This window comes from Piliocolobus tephrosceles, chromosome 6, assembly GCF_002776525.5.
Source record: "Piliocolobus tephrosceles isolate RC106 chromosome 6, ASM277652v3, whole genome shotgun sequence".
NCBI lineage: Eukaryota > Metazoa > Chordata > Mammalia > Primates > Cercopithecidae > Piliocolobus > Piliocolobus tephrosceles.
In genome coordinates, this window is record NC_045439.1 from 149,712,460 (window position 1) to 149,731,819 (window position 19,360).

Genomic DNA, 19,360 nt, shown 5'->3' on the forward strand with positions numbered 1-19,360 from the left:
CACGCCCGGCTAACTTTTGTATTTTTTGTAGAGACAGGGTTTTGCCATGTTGCCCAGGCTGGTCTCAAACACCTGAGCTCCAGCAGTCCACCTGCCTTGGCCTCCCAAAATGCTGGGAATACAAGCATGAGCCACCATGCACCCAGACTCATTAACTCTTAATAGCAATTAATATGTCTTACCATTTAAACTGAATTTTATTGTTGGACTCAAATTTAACAGTCTCAGACCATACACACCATCCTTTTAGATCATCTTTCTGCTTTGAGAGAGAACAAGTGATGTATTGGTCATCTGTTCAGACAAGGCCTTTGGCCTAAGCTCTATATAGAGGCTTAGATTTAAATCCTAGTTAAAAAGACAGCATCCTGAGATATGTCCAAAATTTAAAAACATTTTAATGAGAAAGAAGTAATGCTTGCCCTAGTAGGTGTTGCATAGTAGGTGTTATACCTGTTTTGTGAATTTTAGAAACAAACTGTTTAGAGCCTAAAAGAGTAAACTGGCAAGGATGATCCAAGAAAGAACCATCAGCCATGGGAGAGGCAAACAGCATCTTAGCAATGAACCCTGTTCTGCTTTGATCCGCAGCTATCCCTGGATCTCTACTACACTGAGGATGAAATCTATGAGCTTTCCTATGCCCGGGAACCAAGGAACCACAGAGCTCCAGTGAGTTTTTCATGTTAAGACTCCACATGTAACAGGTGCTTTACAAGCTTCTCCTCGAATTCATTCATCCTCAGGAACAGACTTTCGGTTCAGTTTAATAAGTATACCGTTTTTCTTAAGTGCTCAACTTTATGCTAGGAACAGAGAAAACTTTTCAGCATATGTCTGAGGAATAGTTCCTGTCCATCAAAAAGCTGTGATGTAGCTGAAGAGAGAAGCCTCATGTGTGACCAGTGAATAACCAGTGAACAGTAAATAACTAGATCATCAGAACGCCAGGTGTGGTGGGATCAGTCTGTGGTTTACAACGTAGAGAAGGAAGATACTACTGTGCACCAGAGTGACATCCCCCTCCCGTTAAGAAGCGTCCCCACATAAATTTCTTTTCTGATTCATTGATGATAATGAGAGTAATATGCATACTAATCAGAAGCTAAATTTCTGAAGATTTCCAGGTTGGTAGATAGAAAAGCCCCATTTTCCTGTAATGTTCTGGGTGAAAAGAACAGTCTGCTGAGTCTTTTGACCTCCTATGCTGAGAAGTCCTCAAAATAGTACACAGTCCTGGCACTGCCCGCAGTAGGAACTTCACAGGTTATCTGCCCTGCCCTCCCACAGGCAAGTAAAATCATTTCAGTCTCCTGGGAAATTTCCAAACCCTAAAACAAGTGGTCCTCAAGGGAAGAGAGTTACCCACACTTAAGAAATCCAGCTCATGTGTTGGGGTGGCTAAACTGCACTCCTCCACATAGAAAGATCAAGCTCTATTGTAATGAAAGATTCGACTGAAAATATTTGGTAGATTCCATTTTCAGGTTAGAGGCATTTCAATGGAAAGGGTACATTCTGTTTTTTCAAAGAGATTTTAATTTGGGCCAAGTTTCAAGTACAGTCATGCACCACATAATGACATTTTGGTCAGTGATAGACCTCATATATGACAGTGGTCCCTTAAGATTATAATGGAGCAGAAAAATTACTATTGCCTAGTGACAGAACCATTGTGACAGTGTAGCACAACACATTACTCACTGTGTCTGTGATTATACTGGTGTAAACAAACCTACTGAGCTGTAAAAAGTCTAGGTCATACACTTACGTACAGTACCTGATACTTGATAATAAATATCACTGGTTTATGCACTTACTATACAATACTTTTTATCATTATTTTAGAGTGCATTCCTTCTACTTAGAAAAGTTAAGTGTAAAACAGCCTCAGGCAGGTCCTTCAGAAGGTGATAGCTCCAAGCATGTTACTGCCCCTAAAGACCTTCCAATGGGACAAGACGTGGAGTGGAAGACAGTGATATTGATGATCTTGACTCTGTATAGACACAGGCCAGTGTGTTTAATTGTTTGTACCTTAGTTTATAACAAAAAAAAGTTTTAAAAAATTAAACATTTTTAAAACAGAAAAAAGTTTGTAGAATATGGCTACAAAGGAAATAACTTGTATAGCTATACAATGTGTGTTTTAAGCTAAGTGTCATAACAAAAGAGTAAAAGTTAAAAAAATTAAAAGCTTTTACAGTAAAATAAGGTAATTTATCATTGAAGAAAAAAATTTAAGAAACTTAGTGTAGTCTAAGCGTACAGTGTTTATAAAGTCTATAGGAGTATACAGTAATGTTAGGCCTCCACATCCACTCACCACTCACGACTTGCCAGAGTAATTTCTAGTCTTGAAAGCTCTATTCATGGTTAAGTGCCCTATACAGGTGTACCATTAAAAAAAATTTCTAGACCATATTTTTACCTTTTCTATGTTTAGATATGTTAAGATACACAAATACCATTGTTACAATTGCCTACAATACTGAGCATAATAACCTGCTGTATAGGTTTGTAGCCTAGGAGCAGTAGGCTATACCGTATAGTCCAGGTGTGTAGCAGGCGATACCATCTAGCTTTGTGTAAGTACACACTGTGGTGCTCACACAATGACAAAATCACCTAATGACACATTTCTCAGAATATATCCCAGTCATTAAGTGATGCATGACTGTATTTAGAAAAGAGCTTGTCCAGGCTTCAGATTATTTTTCTTGTGTCTTCCTGCCTTTTAGCTAGGCTTTTCCTTATTCACATTTCTACTGCAGAGTGACTGGAGAATAGAGAGGAAGCATAAATGATCCACTTTACTCTTTGTTAATAGCTCTGACAAAAGGTTTAATGAAGAGGGAATTGCAACTCAGGCAGATTGAGAATTTCAAATTATCTGTAGCTGCAGATAATGTATGTGAAGAGCACTCTGGAAACCGTAAAGCACAATACCTTGTTAGCCGAAATTATTAGTAGATTTCAGTTGCCTGTGGGTTCTCTGCTCCTTGCCACTGAACATAATTGAATATTGTCCATAAATGTAACTGTCAGGTAGTGGGAAAAGGAGCTACAGGTTATAATACTGCATTGTAGTCATGAGGATTTCTCTAAATATTTCATTTTAGCCACTAACACCTTCAAAGCCACCAGTAGTAGTGGACTGGGCTTCTGGAGTATCTCCCAAACCTGATCCAAAGACCATTAGCAAACACGTCCAGAGGATGGTGGATGTAAGTACAGCAGTGTTTCAGCACACAAAAGCAAGGCACTGCCTGGCTCAGTTTTGTATGTGGGGCAAAGGGGAGAGAAGAGCACAATGGTGGAAATATAAAGGCAAGAAACTTGAAAGGAACCACTTACTTCTCTTACTGTGGCTTTAGAACAATTCAGAAGTTACATTTTGACAACACACACTGGCCTCATATGAAGGCAGTTGTGCCTCCCCTTAAAGACCTAGCAGAAGAGCATATGTTTAAAGGTTGTCAGTTGATTTAGGAGTACAGAAGTAATGGGATACATTTGAGTATAGTAAAGGATAATACAGTAAACCTAAAACTGAAAAATTTTGTACTGCTTGATTCAATTCTCTGTGCCAATTGCTGAGGAAGGGGTATACAATCTCATACTTCTGCATTTATCCTCGTGGACAACTCCCGTGTAACAACAGAAAACTAAGAGCATAACAGTGAGAAACAAGAGGATTAAGAGTGGGGACAGTGCACTTCCAACTGGGCTGTTTGTAGAAGCTTCTCAAAGAAGATGCAACTGGAGATGAGTGATGAAAAAAAGGGTAGAGTGAAGGGAGAACATCCTCTGTGTAGTGAACTAGGAGTAGCCAGCATGACAGTATAACTGGTGTGCTAATGATTTAAAGTACATGGCCACCCTCCAGATGCTGCTACCAGCAAAGGCCTGAGATGTGACCTGCCACGTATTTGCCACAGCTAAAGGAGCAGCTTTCCCTGTTCCTCTTGTTCAGGTTATTAAAAGCTTTTATCCAACTGCCCCAGCTCTTTGTCATCTGACCTAAAGGGAGAGAAGACCGGTTTCTCTTTAGTAATCACCAAAAAAACTCCTTTTTCATAGTCTGTCTTCAAGAACTATGATCACGACCAGGATGGATACATTTCTCAGGAAGAATTTGAAAAGATTGCTGCGAGTTTTCCATTTTCCTTCTGTGTGATGGACAAAGACAGGTGAGGATTTGTACATAGGAAGATGTGGTTATGAGCCCATTGGTGAGAATAGGCTTATAGGTATGTCACTAGAAGCATTTGAAAACTCAGATGTGTTGCTGCTGCAATCACTTAAGAACAGACCATAAAATATGCATGCTTTAAAAAAATATTCTGGGCCGGGCACAGTGGCTCACACCTGTAATCCTAACACTTTGGGAGGCCGAGGTGGGCGGCTCACCTGAGCTCAGGAATTCAAGATCAGCTTGGCCAACATGGTGAAACCCTCTCTACTAAAAATGCAAAAATTAGCCGGATGTGGTGGTGGGCACCTGTAATCCCAGTTACTCGGGAGGCTGAGGCAGACAACTGCCTGAACCCGGGAGGCAGAGGTTGCAGTGAGCCGAGATCATGCCACTGCACTCCAGCCTGGGCCACAAGAGCGAAACCCCATCTCCAAAACAAATTCCAAACTGAACATTCCATAAATCTGCCACTTTAGAAATAGTCAACTATAAAGAAAGAAGTTTAAGTCTTCCTTCTTGCTTTGTCATTACAGATTTTGGAAACCAACTAATACTTATTCATACTTTGCATATTTACTTTTCTCAAGGTTAAATAAATTCTATCTTGGTTCTCTATAGGAAACCAATTGTATGGTTAGTGGGTTCCAGTCAGGTACTGTCTAAAGTCAGAAACTGTAGCATAAGACATTTCCCTCCCTATACACATGTACATTTTACATTCTTTCTTTTTCAAGTCTTATAGATAGTGGTCAAGTTAGTTAGGAAAACCTAGTTTGGCCAAAGAACACCTCTGTGGAAATGACTAATGCTGCCTCACCTACTTACCACATGTCATCTTGTATCCTTGTTAAGAGTAGGGCCCATGGAAGTAATCATGAGGTAGCACATACCATATTACCACTGAGGATAAAAAGAAAGGTGAGTTTCTAAGGCTAGAAGCCCCCCTTGCTACGTGCCTCCGTGCCCCTTATACTCACATCCTTGCCTTGGTCATTTGCTGGCAGGGAAGGCCTCATCAGCAGAGATGAGATCACAGCCTACTTCATGCGAGCCAGCTCAATCTATTCCAAGCTGGGCCTGGGCTTTCCTCACAACTTCCAAGAGACCACCTACCTGAAGCCCACTTTTTGTGACAACTGTGCTGGATTTGTAAGTTCTTCTTAGGGTGCTCCAGGGTTGAATTTGGGGAAGAGTGTGGGCTACTTTAACGAAGACAGGCACAGACCTCACAATCCTTGTAAACCCATCCCAGCCTGGAGCCCAGACAGACACCTAGAATAACCTAGAGCTCAAGCGTGTGGTTTTTACCTGCACTCATTGTCTCTCCCTTCTTCCTGATTGTTTTTTCTTTTCTACTGCATGAGGCCTTAGATAAATGGTGCCAGAAATGCTGAATTAGGGATATACTTTTAAAGTATAATATTCATGTGCTGTTTCAAGTGTTATAACAAAGACATAAGAGATACCTTCTGTCTTTCGGAGATGATATGGGCTATGCCCCTCCGCCGTTCCACTCCTGACCAATAGTTTCCCCCTAAACCCAGGTCCTGATGCAAGGCTCTATATCCTTCTCAGTTTGGAGTCCTGAGGAACCTGTTTGCTCGATGATTCATCCATTTCTGGAAAATGTCTGAGTCATAAGGCTGCTAGTGAGGGCCAGGCATGGTGGCTCATGCCTGTAATCCCAGCACTTTGGGAGGCCAAGGCGGGCGGATCACTTGAGACCCGGAGTTTGAGACCAGCCTGCCTAACATGATGAAAACCCATCTCTACTAAAATACAAAAAAACTTAGCCAGGTGTGGTGGAACATGCCTGGTGGTCCCAGCTACTTGGGAAGCTGAGACAGGAGAATTGCTTGAACTCAGGAGGTGGAGGTTGCAGTGAACGAGATCGCACCACTGCACTCCAGCCTGGGCAACCAGGCAAGACTCTTCAAAAAAAAAAAAGCTGCTTCTTGAGAAACTTTGATCAGCATAAACTCTTCTCATGTTTAATTTAAGGTCAGAAGGGACAAGACATGAGAGATAAATGAGGTTTCCTTCCCACTTGAGCTAGAGAGTAGAATGAAGGAAAATAAAGGAATGTCACCTTGTAGCCTCACACCAGATGGGTGAATGACATGTGGTACATTCTGTCTCTTGTCTCATAGCTCTGGGGAGTGATCAAACAAGGATATCGATGTAAAGGTAAGACTCAATATTGTTAACTGTTTTTCCTGGTGTATCAGTCCATTCTCACACTGCTATAGAGAACTGCCTGAGACTGGGTAATTTATAAAGGAAAGAGGTTTAATTGACTCAGTTCCACAGGGCTGGTGAGGCCTAAGGAAGCTTACAATCATGGCAGAAGGGGAAGCAAACACATCCTTCTTCACATGGTGGCAGGAAGGAGAAGTGCTGAGCAAAAGGGGGAAAAGCCCTTATGAAGCCATCAGATTAAATGAGCAGTCACTCAGTATCGTGAGAACACCATGAGGGTAACTGCCCCATGATTCAGTTACCTCCCATCGGATCCCTCCCATGACACATGGGGATTATGTGGGCACCACAAGGTGAGGTTTGGATGGGAACACAGAGCTAAACCGTATCACCTGGTCTCAAGAGTCCCACCTCTCAAACATTGTTTTACCCATAGTAGTTGTCCATTTAGTCCACAACTTCTCAGCAGAGTTCAGAGTCTCATCCCCAGAGTGGTTTCCGAGGACACCCTTGGTGAATGACCACCCCACCGAAGAGAGAAATGCCCGGTTGCACAGTTAGGCAGTTTCCCTTTATCAAATCCACTTTCTGTTGCTGTTGGCCTAGAACAGGGATGGCTGGTAGGAGGTGGTGCTCCCATATAGTCATGGAAGGGTGGGTCCCAGTGAAAAGGATAGAATCTCTTCTGGAACAGAAGATAAATGATTACTAAAGGTCCTTTATCATTCAGGACGTAACTGTCCTTCCTTGTGACTAGGAGAATTCAGGAATGAAAGAAAGGAAACCTTTTACTACAAGAAAGAAAATAAGACCTAACAGCCGAGCGTTTCCAGAGGGTCTCACTAGAGTAGGCAGAATGTGTGGGATACCAGGACACCATCTCTTCCCTCCAAGGTATCAGGATACTGCTGCTGATGCTGAGACTCACTGATAAGGGCTACATTAAGAGTGTGAGCTCTGGGCTTCACCAAGTGAGAAGAATGCTAGCTTCATTAGGAATGTTGTGTCTTAGCTCCAGAAGATAGAACAGACATGTGTGACAAGAAAGCTCTGCATGAATTTGGTTGTGAGACACACTGGGGAAGAGAGAAAAGTGACAGACTTCTTGACCCAGGATGTCTTGTCCACAGACTGCGGGATGAACTGCCACAAACAGTGCAAAGATCTGGTTGTGTTTGAGTGCAAGAAGCGAGCCAAGAACCCAGCAGCTCCCACAGAGAACAACACCTCTGTGGGGCCAGTGTCCAGCCTTTGCTCACTGGGAGCCAAAGATCTGCTCCATGGTAAGTAGGCACTGGAAACATTCATCTTGGAAAGTGAAGTAGGAAGGGAAAAGTTTTAGAGGAGGAAAGATTACCTCATGACTCTGTGTTTGAGTTTAAATTTAACCTCAACAGCTAGGCCAGGGCTGACTCCTCCCCTAGTTTTAGATTTTAGCTCCATGCCTATCTCTCAGACTTGAGGTGTGAGAACAGCAGAGTCCTAGTTAGGCATAAAATCAGCAGGTACTTACTGAGCACCTACACCAAGCACAGATACTGACTTCTGTCCAGGATAGTCCCTCAAGTTAACAGTTAGCTATCCCACCCCATCCCCAGCTCCAAACCCAAAACAGTGATAGGGACAATATGTATGTACATGCATGTGTGTGTGTGTAGATAATGTAAACTATGTACATGCACATGTGTGTGTGTAGATAATGTAAACTATGTACATGCGTGTGTGTGTGTGTATAGATAATGTAAACTATGTACATGCATATGTGTGTGTGTGTATATATAATGCAAATTAACATACAAAGTATATAAATAACATTAAAAGGCATAGTGCATTCAAAAACAAAGACACATATCTCACAGGTCAGACATGTACTAGAAACACACAGCAAGGAGTAGATGCGAAAGCTACTGGTCTGCTTGGCTGCATGTCTAGAAGCAAGTAGAGGCAACTGCGAATTTGATTGCTGCATAGTAACAGAGACCACCTATGCATGAAAGGTGTCCAGAACCAGACTTACTGCTTAAAACTGAGAAGGAAAAATCCAATGCTTAAAAAACTGTGACTATCACTTAGCAGCAGGAAGCAGACTTAGCTACAGGCAGTCTTCTACTAGCTGAGTGACTGTCTATGATATCCCCAATTTTTCTACAGGAGAGGAGCCCCAAGCCATTAATTTAAGACCAGGTCCTAGTCTGGAGGACCCTGAGGGGCCAGGTAGCAGATAATTGTTGAAATTCTAGAAACAGAAGGCTAAATATAGAAAGGAAGGGCGGGGGGCAAAACTCCCACTCAAGTGGAGCTTGCAGATTAAAATTCCAAATCATACAAGAAAAATCCTAAGACTAAGCCAAAACATTCAACATTCAAGAAATAAACTAGCAAATTCACTTATGTTAAAATGCAAACAACAGTACAATAAGGAAATGACTTTAAGTATGTTTGAGATGCCCCAGATCTAAAGTGCAAAGAAGCAGAACAGACTGTCTCTGTCTTCATGGAGTAGTCCTAGTTAGGGGGAAGATAATATATAAATATAGAGCAGTTTAGAAACAATGCAAGAGTATATGCTAAGAACCAAATAGGTTGCAGTGACAGCAAATGACAGGAGGACATAGCAGAGAGATCACTGTACTGGGGCTATTGGGACTTCATGCAGAAGGTGGAATTTCAGCTAAGTCTTGAAGGAAGGGTAGAATTAAGTTATGGGAGGAGGGCAGGGCACATTCCAGATAGGATGTACAGTAGGAGCAAAAGGCCAAGGGCAGAATAGCTCTAGTACTCTTGAGATAGCGAACAACAACAACAAAAAAGGTGTTAAGGTGGTTTAGGTAAGAGATGAAGTAGAAAAATGAGATAGTCTAGAGAGTCTTAAATGACAAGTGCCTGTCTATATGATAAAATGAGGAGCTATTTAAAAAAGAGTAACATGAAGGGCTTGTTGGGGAGGGTTGGGGCACAAGGCTTCATAGTGCTGTACTAGGCCCTGATCTCGGGGCTGGCTGGCTAGTCAGCATGTCAAAACACTGATCACCTTGACTAACTGAAGAACATATAGGTCTTCAGCAAAAATCCAATGCTTATTAGGTTACTGCCAGTTTAATATAAGAAGCCATGTAACTTCTAATTAGAACCAAAAAGGGAAATAATAAATGAGTTTATTTATATAAAGCACTTAAAATCGGGTTTAACACCTATGTACCATATGTTAATATCATTACTCTTTTGAAATAAGCTCCCTAAAGTGGTAAGGCCACTATAGTTACAACAGATGCCTAGAGAAAACTTTAAGTCCATATAGTATACATTCTGCATTTGAAGCATTTCTAATGTTCAGTAGTATATATCAATATGCATTTGTTGATCAATTAGATCAAAGCTTTAGTGCTTTACTTCCATGTAAGAAATGCACATTCCTTTTTATCACATCAGCCAAGTACAAATTTTCTGCTGTCTTCCTAAATCCTTCCCCTTACTATCTATATCTAAACACAGGCTGACTTCAAACTTTTGGGATGTTTTGTTCTCAGGGGGAAAAAATCCTCTCAGGGTCTTAGAAAGAATATGCTAATCAACTAAGGATTTGATGTTCAACTTTTAACAAAAATCACAACCACCATTGTGAAAAATAGGCCTGTACCCTATATTTCATTCATGCACTCTGTATTTTCAGAGTTACACGTAACCTTAGGGCACCACAATTCTGTCACATAAAATGCAGATTTTCAAGTGGCAAAGGTAGCAGAGAACAGCCTGAACCTGAGACCTCAAACAGGAATCCCTGAAGGGGCTGCTGTTAGAGATTTCTCCTCTCCAGGCCATCTCTCCTCTTGCTCCAAACCTGCCCCACACTGGTACGATAAGTCATTTTCAGGAAGTAGACCAACAGGTAGGATAAACATACATGTATCATGGGCAACAAAATGAAAATTACTATATTGTTATAAAGTTGCTAAAAGTCAAGGTCTATTTATAATGACAAAAATGACTATTGGATATCATCCATTCTTAGTTGTTTCCACCTCATTATTGTCTGGGATGGTATCTGCTTATCAAATCAAAATTTCCAGTGATTTCTTTTAGCCCATTACTATCTTTCTCAGTCTCATCAACTTTCACTTTCTTAAAACTTGTACCTCTCCTAATTTCTATAACACTGTGGTCTCTCAGGACTCTTCCTGCAATTTGAAGGGCTTGCTGTTGCTTTTTGTTCTTATTGCTTTCTTCCTTTTGCTCCTCAAAGTGTATAGTGCCCAAATTTCTGTCCCAAGCTCCCTGTATGTCTAGGAATTCAACCTAAGTAATGGACGGGATTATATTCATAATTTGACAATTTATGTTGGTAAAAAGAATATATAACTGTATTACAGAAAAGTTGGAAAATGGAGATAGAAAAAATCATCACCCATAACACTCCTCCAAAAAAGACAATAATTATTTTAGGGTGACCATAACAATTTAAATATTTGAGCACTTAAATAACTATGTAATTACAATTTTGAGCTTTATTGGATAAATATTAAATGTTAATTTAAATTATGTTCTCTTTGGCAAGAGTTAAACTAGGATCTTTGTAAGATGCCTAGTTTTACAACTGGTTGATTCTGGTCAAATACTAATTAGAAAACTTTTTTTGTTGTTTTTTAAAGCCATCTTGACTATACTAATCTAGTGTCTTCAAAGTCAGACTATCCAATGTTTTAATTACTGCTGAGTCTTTCCAAAAAGTACACTGAGATGATCTGCAGCTTATCTTAAAGCCTATCTATCTCTCACTCACCTCAAATACATCTGTTCTTACTCTACTTTTCCAGGAAATTACTTCTTATGGCTAACATTACTAAGCTGGGTCCTGGGTAGTGGGTCTTAGTTGAAGAAAACCAGAGAAACTTGCCTTTTTCCTTTCAGTATCAAACAAGGGCAATCCATTTTAAGGTACATTTCCACAAAGCTAAAACTTCCTCCTCATGGTTAAGCTGTGCCCATTGTACAAACGGGTCCCCAGAGAGTTCTCTGTTAGAGGGTATCTGTATCAGGACTGAGACACGAATGCTAAGGGCTCCCAAATTTCAGAGTCGAAAAAAAGTATGTGTGGAGCATTTGTGTCTATATATTGTTCTTATTCTCTTTATTTTATGAAACTATGGCACTGAGGCAGGGGCTTCAACTTACCTCCAAAAACAGAAACCCTCTAGGCAACCCGTGTGCAAACAGAAGATGCTCTTTCTCAGGGTGGATGTAGCTTGACACCAGTGGCCATGTCTTGGCCAGCAAAGCCCCTGGATTTCAGCCCTCACTTAGCCCCTAAATTGGGTGCCTGAAAATGGGTCCTCTTTGAACATATGGAACTCCTGTAACAGTAAGAAAGGTCACATTGAAACTAATGTCTCAGTCTTGAGTCTCTGCTTTCCTGAGCCAGAGTATAGCATGTCCTGTATCTTCCTACAGCACCTGAGGAAGGACCTTTTACATTCCCTAATGGGGAGGCTGTGGAACACGCTGAGGAGAGTAAGGATCGGACCATCATGCTGATGGGAGTGTCCTCACAGAAGATTTCTCTTCGGCTGAAGAGGACTGTTGCCCACAAGGCCACCCAGACTGAATCACAGCCTTGGACTGGCAGTGAGAGCCCTTCAGGTCCCTTTGTGTTATCTTCCCCAAGGAAGACAGCCCAGGATACTCTTTATGTGCTTCCCAGCCCCACCTCTCCATGTCCTAGCCCAGTCTTGGTCAGAAAGCGGGCTTTTGTCAAGTGGGAGAATAAAGACTCCCTCATAAAATCAAAGGAGGAGCTCCGTCACCTCAGACTGCCTACCTACCAAGAGCTGGAACAGGTACCTTCCTTTTCATTTTCCTTTTTTTTGGACTATCATAGAGAAGTGGGGCCAACCCAGGAAAGAGCATGTAAACTGAAGATTCAGATCCGGCCGATTACAAGCAGTCTAAAACAAAAAAGGAGGAGGGGAGAAACGGGGGAGGGAGAAACAGGGAGGGAGACAGGGAGGGAAGGAAGAAAGGATGGATTGATTCCAGCTTTCTCACAACCCACTGGGGGCCTTGGTTCACATTACACAAGCAGCACAGGCTATACAGGGCTCCCTGTCACTACACAGGTGGTGGCATTTCGGAGTGCTGGTGCCAGTGCCCAAAGCACTGTTTACTAGGCTCATGGAGAAAAACCACAGTATCTACTGGTCAGCTTTACTGTGCTGATACCACTCCTTTTCTAGATGGAACTAAAATGAACTTGCCTAAATCCTCCTTCCCTAGAGGTCTCCTTAGTATGTTCATCAGGGTTATGGTTTGGGATCATCATGGTTACCTAAGCATCTTCCTAAGAGAAGTTAGAGATCTTAGTTCTACAGCAACAACAATAAGAGAAAGGTGAGTGTATTGTAGCTCACCATAGAAAATGCCTCCCTCCTAACATAAACGAGGAGAATCTTTTCTAACACATCAGGGAATATGCTGATCTTTTACACATATTAGAATAGTGAAAGCAGCAGTAGCAAGCAAATGCACAGTTGAATATAATATAGAGCAATATAATGTATAAAATATTAACAATTATGACAACAGGAGCTGCTTTTCAATGTTAGGCTCACAATGTCCTAATTATCACGTACCTAATAGAGACAATGGAAAAGACAACGTTTACCAAGGAAAGGAGAACAAGAGTTTGGAAACATGGTACCAAGGCTTGAGAGAAGGGAACAATGACATTAAAAATAGGAAAACAGAGCCGGGCACAGTGGCTCATGCCTCCAGCACTTTGGGAGGCAGAGGTGGATGGATCACTTGAGGTCAGGAGCTCGAGACCAGCCTAGCCAACATGGTGAAACCTTGTCTCTACTAAAAATACAAAAATTAGCTGGGAATGATGGCAGGTGCCTATAATCCCAGCTACTCAGGAGGCTGAGGCAGGAGAATCACTTGAACCCAGGAAGTAGAGGTTGCAGTGAGCTGAGACCAAGCCATGGCACTCCAGCCTGGGCGACAGAGTGAGACTCCATCTTTTTAAAAAAAAAAAAAAAAAAAAAAAAAAAAAAAGGGGAAAGTAGGAGATGGGAACAGCGGAAGGAAGAAAAGCCAACAGCCAACTGTTGAGATACTCAATTCTGAAGGTTCAATCATTACTATACTTCTTTTTGTTTCGAGTATACAACCCACAGGGCTGGCTCAAGAGGTTATCTATAATTGGTAAGAACCTACTGTCCCATGGCATAGTAGTTTCTTAATTATAGGTAACTAAGCTATTTTAGAGACAGGGAAGCAAGGACACATTAATATCAACACTACTCTTCACTTTATTAGAGGAGAAGGAATGCCTTTCTGGCTTTTCCCAAAAACATCAAGGTTTGCACTGTGTTTCTGGAGACCTGTCAGTGCAAACACAAAACCAATATCCAGCTGGTAGATTCCTTATATAGTTCTATATTCTACAGAGTAAAGAACTGTCCATGAGGGCTTCAGGATTCCCTGCATTGTCCTCAATGCTCTACCTTCCCTGTCAGACCCCCAGAAACTGAATTAGAGAAACATGTGAAGAAACAAGTTAGACAACATATGTGGAACTCTTGATTTGGTGCTTGGTACAAAGAACATAATATTAAGAGAAACATATGAAAAAAGAACAACGGATTTTCTGGATGAATGGTACTCTCTTGCTCAGAGTTATTGTTAAGATGTGCTGTAAAAACCAAGTCAGAAGGTGGCAAAACGTGGGTTAGACAAACCCCTTCCTCTTTAGGGACAGAAACTGCCAAATGCAACTTTTAAAACGATGAAAGAAACCTCAAAAAATGAACTCAATAGAATAGAAAGAAATAACTTTGGTCTTGGAGGCAAAGATTGGTGTTTTCAGTCCCAAACATTGCTTACACCAGCTGTGAAACTCTACAACCTATTTGGGCCTTGTGAAATACAGGGCTGGGATTCCATGTTCTGTAAGGTTGGCCTCAAATCTTGACGTTTTACATGCCGATGAAAAGGAAAAATGTGGTTGGCAACAATGCTTTGAGAAGTGGCTTGTAGGAAGACTAGAATTCCTACTCAGCAATATCAGAGGCAGTAAACCCTCTCACCATTTTGACCACCACCTCTGTTTACTTTTTAGGCTTGTCAGATAGACCTAAGGTCCAGAATTCACTGTGTGCATTTTAGAGGAACAATTACGTGTCCCACTTTCCCATTAAGTATAATCCTTAAAATGACTAGTCTATGTGTAATTCAACAGTCCTTTCCATAATAACTAGTCAAATTAAGTCAGTATTTACAATATGTAATGTAAATTAATAAATATTAATAAATATTACATATTAAGTATAATGCACCACTGAACCAGCACGGGACAAAAGAATAAGCAAATAAAAGCTTTTATGTTTAATGTTTAGATATACCAGGGTTCAACTCTGCAGTTTTATACTATATGGCAACATTTTCCTTTATAAGATTGGAGGTGCACCACCTATTTTCAGGGTGTCTGTGAAGGTGAAGGTATTCCATTATGTCACACAGTACAGGCACATAGCAGGTGCTCAATATCATACAGCAGCTAAGACAGCTATCTACATAATTCAGACTGAGAAACAACCCAGTGTATCCCAAATTACCCAGACACTGTCTATATATAATACTCTTTTGGAGTAATCAGTATAGGATAATGTAAGAACACTGGACTCAAAATCAGAAGACTGGAAATCAACCGTTGGCTCTATAATGATACCACTACAAATTAGATCACTAAATCTCAACTTGGGGGGGAGTAAAATTCTTAAAGTCATCAAAAAGTTACATTTGTTTTAATTTGTGAGGAAAAAACTTAGATAAAATTAACTGTAACACCTCGCATGAAAGAATTCTCAGTTATGCTCTCATGGCTCAGACCTGATCAGAGACACTGTTTCTGCCAAGTTGAGATCTCCCGCAAGAAAACATCCAAAACTTTTGTCAATATCTACCTATTGCTCGGAAATGGTTTATTCTGCCTGCTAACCACTCACAAACTTTGATATGATAACAAAGACTAACCGCTGCTTACAAATGCTCGTTTGATATTTAACTTGCTATTTTCTATTCAGGGCAAAATAACTATCTCGAAAATAGTTTTTAATTCTCAGCCACAGTGAATAAGAGATGCCAATCAAAAGTAGCTCTCAATTTGTAATTCATCTGCTATTCATTGCTGCTTTATTAACATACCTCATTCTCCTTTCCCTTTAGGAAATAAATACTCTGAAAGCAGATAATGATGCCCTAAAGATTCAACTGAAATATGCACAGAAGAAAATAGAATCCCTCCAGCTTGAAAAAAGCAATCATGTCTTAGCTCAAATGGAGCAGAGTGACTGTTCTTAGCCCAGAAACTCAAGTAGCACAATCTGTAGATGAGTACAGTGGAGATCTCATTTCCTAAACTGTAACGCACAGACCTGAGGAACTTTAGATTGACCAGCTTTAAAACAGTACTTTAAAAGGAAAAGCCTGTTATTGTTTATTTACCTAAAAGATTCGTAATGTGCAGCATTGTTTTTCAGTCAGTTGACTCAAAGGGGGAAAACTAAAGAATGCAAAACGTTTGCTATTCATACCACTGATGTTCATCAAAAGTATGCGATCTAAAACACGACTGTCGCTTCCTGACAAAGGGGCATCTCAGTGGCCTGCCTGGCTGATTCGTCCTTAAAACTAAAACCTCTGGAAAATGTATTTGCTTCTTACCCTGTGTTTTCTGCAAACTGACTTACTTATTTTGTTCCAGCCAAAGCTTGCTAATAATAGAAAACTACCCATATTCCAAAAGTAGATTTCCTCTGTATCCCAGCATACTTTGTGAACCTGGCTCCTTCTTCACTACCTCAGATCTAATCAATTAGCCTATGTACCCTCCTTCCTCACTACAGTCATAACACCCGAGCATATCTACCTAGAAGCGAATTTCTACTGATGTAGCCACAACTTTTTAGAGGCCTATTAAACATGACATCATCCAATTGCAGGTCAACTCACAGTTGTAGCCTTGCAACTTAACAGTCATCATAAAATAAGTAATCAAATTAGGTACCTGGAAACGTAGTTATTACCATCTCATATTACTGTCTAATTAAAATAAACCTAACGCAAACATGTTTGTCCTTATATATTCTACAGTGGATAGAATTAGGAATTGATGGCTTTAAAAAAAGAATCTATGAAGAGTCTGTGTAACTCTTCATGTTCCATCTTTATCCCTGAAGTAAACTATTTTGAAAGTCCTCTTTTTTAACTGAATTTGTGCTTAACTGTCTTCACTATTAATACTATTTAGAAATAAGCTAATTGGATCAGTGGCTTAAATAACAGCTGTGTGTACATATGTATATAATATGTATATACAATATCAGGCATGCATGTGGCTTGGAATTTTGTTTCCTCCATAAAATGTGGAAGTGAATAAAACAAGTTTTAGTCATTTATACAAAGTCACAAATATAAAGTTCAGTTTGTCACAAGATTAAATTGCTCACAAGGTAAAATTGTATTGTTTGGCAAAATCACAAGTAACAATCCTGTGAGTTTTCTATTATGCAGGTTAATAATAAATGGGCTCATTTAGTTGCCTGGGCAACTATTCACAAATTCATTTGTCAGCCTCTTTTTAGTTCTCTTAAAAAAAAAAAGAAAATCATATGATCATTTTCCTTTTTGGGGGTACTTAGCTTCCATGCCTATAAAGTCTGCTACTAGACTGATGTGAAATTCATAAACAAGTTGTCCTATTGCCAAGAATATGTTAACAATTAAAAGTTCCAAACCTAAAGCCAGTAGCACCAAATCTTCGTAAGAATACGAAGTATATATACAGTATTGCTTACCTGGAGGATTCAGATCATTTAGGAATTCTCTTTGATGAAAGACCAGTTCCCATTTGCATTCCTCCTTGCACTGAATTTTAGTGATGTAGAACTAGCTTGTAGTTAAGTGTTTCATTATATTATAAAGAATCATTTTACACACATATTTACCCTTTTCCAAATTTAAACTCAGAAATACCCAAAGCAGGCCTGCTTAGGCCCACTACCTGGCATATAAACTTAATAGTAACACTTTGTTACTTGCTTTTTATAGGACAAATATGAGTTAGGACAAACTCTAAAATTCATATTCTTCACTGTTCTTCTTTTCCTTTTATATAGACCAAAGATGGTATACTCCAATTTTTTAAAACAGTCAAGGAATACAATTTTTTTCATTCTTCCTCCTCTCCATTCAAAATAAAGACCCCCAGTTTTTATATAAATAATCTATAGGGATTCAAAAGGTCGCAGTCCCCTTAATTAGTCAAATTAGCAATGGCTAAACAGTATCCAGTACTGCAGAATTATCACTGAAATGGATAAGAGGAAACAGTTTCATCACAGGTTTTTTACAGTCCAGCAAGGGCCAATGAGGTATAGTATACAAGTTAATAGTATTTGCGTTGAGCAACATGGGGCTAGAGGGATCACAGAAATAATATGAAAACAAAAGCAAGGTTTTGGCTTATCAAGCCGAGTGCAAATTTTTGCATCTCACATGACTTTAGTTTGGCCAGGTATTTATCTGCCAAAACAAGGACAAATCTTGTTTTATTAACAGCAGGATCACTTCTCTTTTTCTTTGCTGACTCACCTTTTACTGACCAGTTGTGAATTTCTGTCTAAAAATGTATAATACAGAACTGCAAGAAAAAAACAAATGTACAGATTGTAAAGTTTTTTGATACCTAATGTAAGTTTTCTTTGTGTAATATTTATATGATAAAAGACATTAGGATCCCTACAACATAAATGTCTTGTGTTTCTTCTACTTCGTGATCATGTAAATGCTTTACCTGAATTTTTACTATAATCCACAGCTAAGACCACTTCCCTATTCTATTAATCAAATTGAGTTTTCCTGGAAGGAAGGCAAAGCAGCTATTCAGTTTAAAATGTTCTAAATCTTTTTACAACACGAAGAAGTAACACTATAGAAATATTCAATCTCTTTCCATCTTATTCATAACTTACAGTGGTCCCCAAATATTAAGTCTATAAATACTTAACATTAAAGGAGACAGACTTGAGGTTGTCCCTTCTCTGTGGCTTTTAATTCCACAGTTTCGTCTAAGCAAAATAGCAAGTAAAGAAGAGATCCTTTGAAGCTATGGATAAAATTGGTAACGACAGCTCAATCCAGGTTACAGACCTACTCAGGGCAATTTATTTGTGGTCATGATTATTTAGAATGATCAGACATAGCCACAATTTTCCCTTAATCCCCGGCTAATTTTTGTTTAACCAAACCAATGAAGAGAGAGGACACATTTCAGTCAAATTCCTCTGGAGAATGCATTCTGGAACATTTAGATGGGTGTGTATTTATCATTTGGGCAATTCATAATACTTCATACAAAGTAATGAAGTCACACTGACCGCCTGATCCTGAAGGCGAGATTAAACTGCCTGCTCACCTCCCCCATTTTCATCCCCACGTTTCTCTCACCTGTGCTTCTTCCAAGGTATAGATAGTATCACTGCTCAGGACATTTTTCTGGTCACAAATTTTTTTTAGGTTGTCATGCCTCCTCTTGTCACAAATACAGGTAATAAGATGTTTTTTTATTCAAAATGTTTTCCTTTTTCTGTTTAATGAGGCAAGGTTTCCCTGATCTGCAGAACAAAAGTAAGTTCAAAGAAAACCCTTGTTTCCCTTTCGATGCGTGCTTATGAGTAATAGTGTGGTGATTATGTATAGACAGAATACATGCTCTTTATATGGTCCAAAGGAAAGATGACTACTTGAGGCAGAAATTTCCAGTAAGATCATGTCTATATGTGCTATTAGATACCAGGCTGGACAAAAAGAGAAGAAAAAGGGGAAAGACAATGAGGTAATTAAAAAATGAAATTGAGAACCAGGCAAACAAGAATGAAAAGGCGATATCAAAAAAAAGTGTTAGATTTT

The 19,360-nt window shown here is 39.8% G+C and overlaps 1 protein-coding gene across 4 annotated transcripts in view; it reads left to right on the forward strand.

Annotated features, from left to right (window-relative positions):
* Nucleotides 1–18,198, forward strand: part of RASGRP1 (RAS guanyl releasing protein 1) — a 78,225-nt gene extending 60,027 nt beyond the window's left edge. For 3 of the 4 annotated variants that reach the window (XM_023230235.2, XM_023230236.1, XM_023230237.3), the window contains 8 exons: nucleotides 592–672; nucleotides 3,123–3,227; nucleotides 4,084–4,193; nucleotides 5,203–5,347; nucleotides 6,349–6,385; nucleotides 7,528–7,680; nucleotides 11,843–12,228; nucleotides 15,617–18,198. In XM_023230235.2, coding sequence (XP_023086003.1) covers nucleotides 592–672; nucleotides 3,123–3,227; nucleotides 4,084–4,193; nucleotides 5,203–5,347; nucleotides 6,349–6,385; nucleotides 7,528–7,680; nucleotides 11,843–12,228; nucleotides 15,617–15,751 — 1,152 coding nt within the window. In that variant the 3' untranslated portion in view covers nucleotides 15,752–18,198. Of the gene's footprint in view, nucleotides 1–591; nucleotides 673–3,122; nucleotides 3,228–4,083; nucleotides 4,194–5,202; nucleotides 5,348–6,348; nucleotides 6,386–7,527; nucleotides 7,681–11,842; nucleotides 12,229–13,400; nucleotides 15,215–15,616 lie in introns of those variants that run through there. The other variant, XM_026456345.1, reaches the window with a different exon arrangement.
* The last annotated feature ends 1,162 nt before the right edge of the window (nucleotides 18,199–19,360 follow it).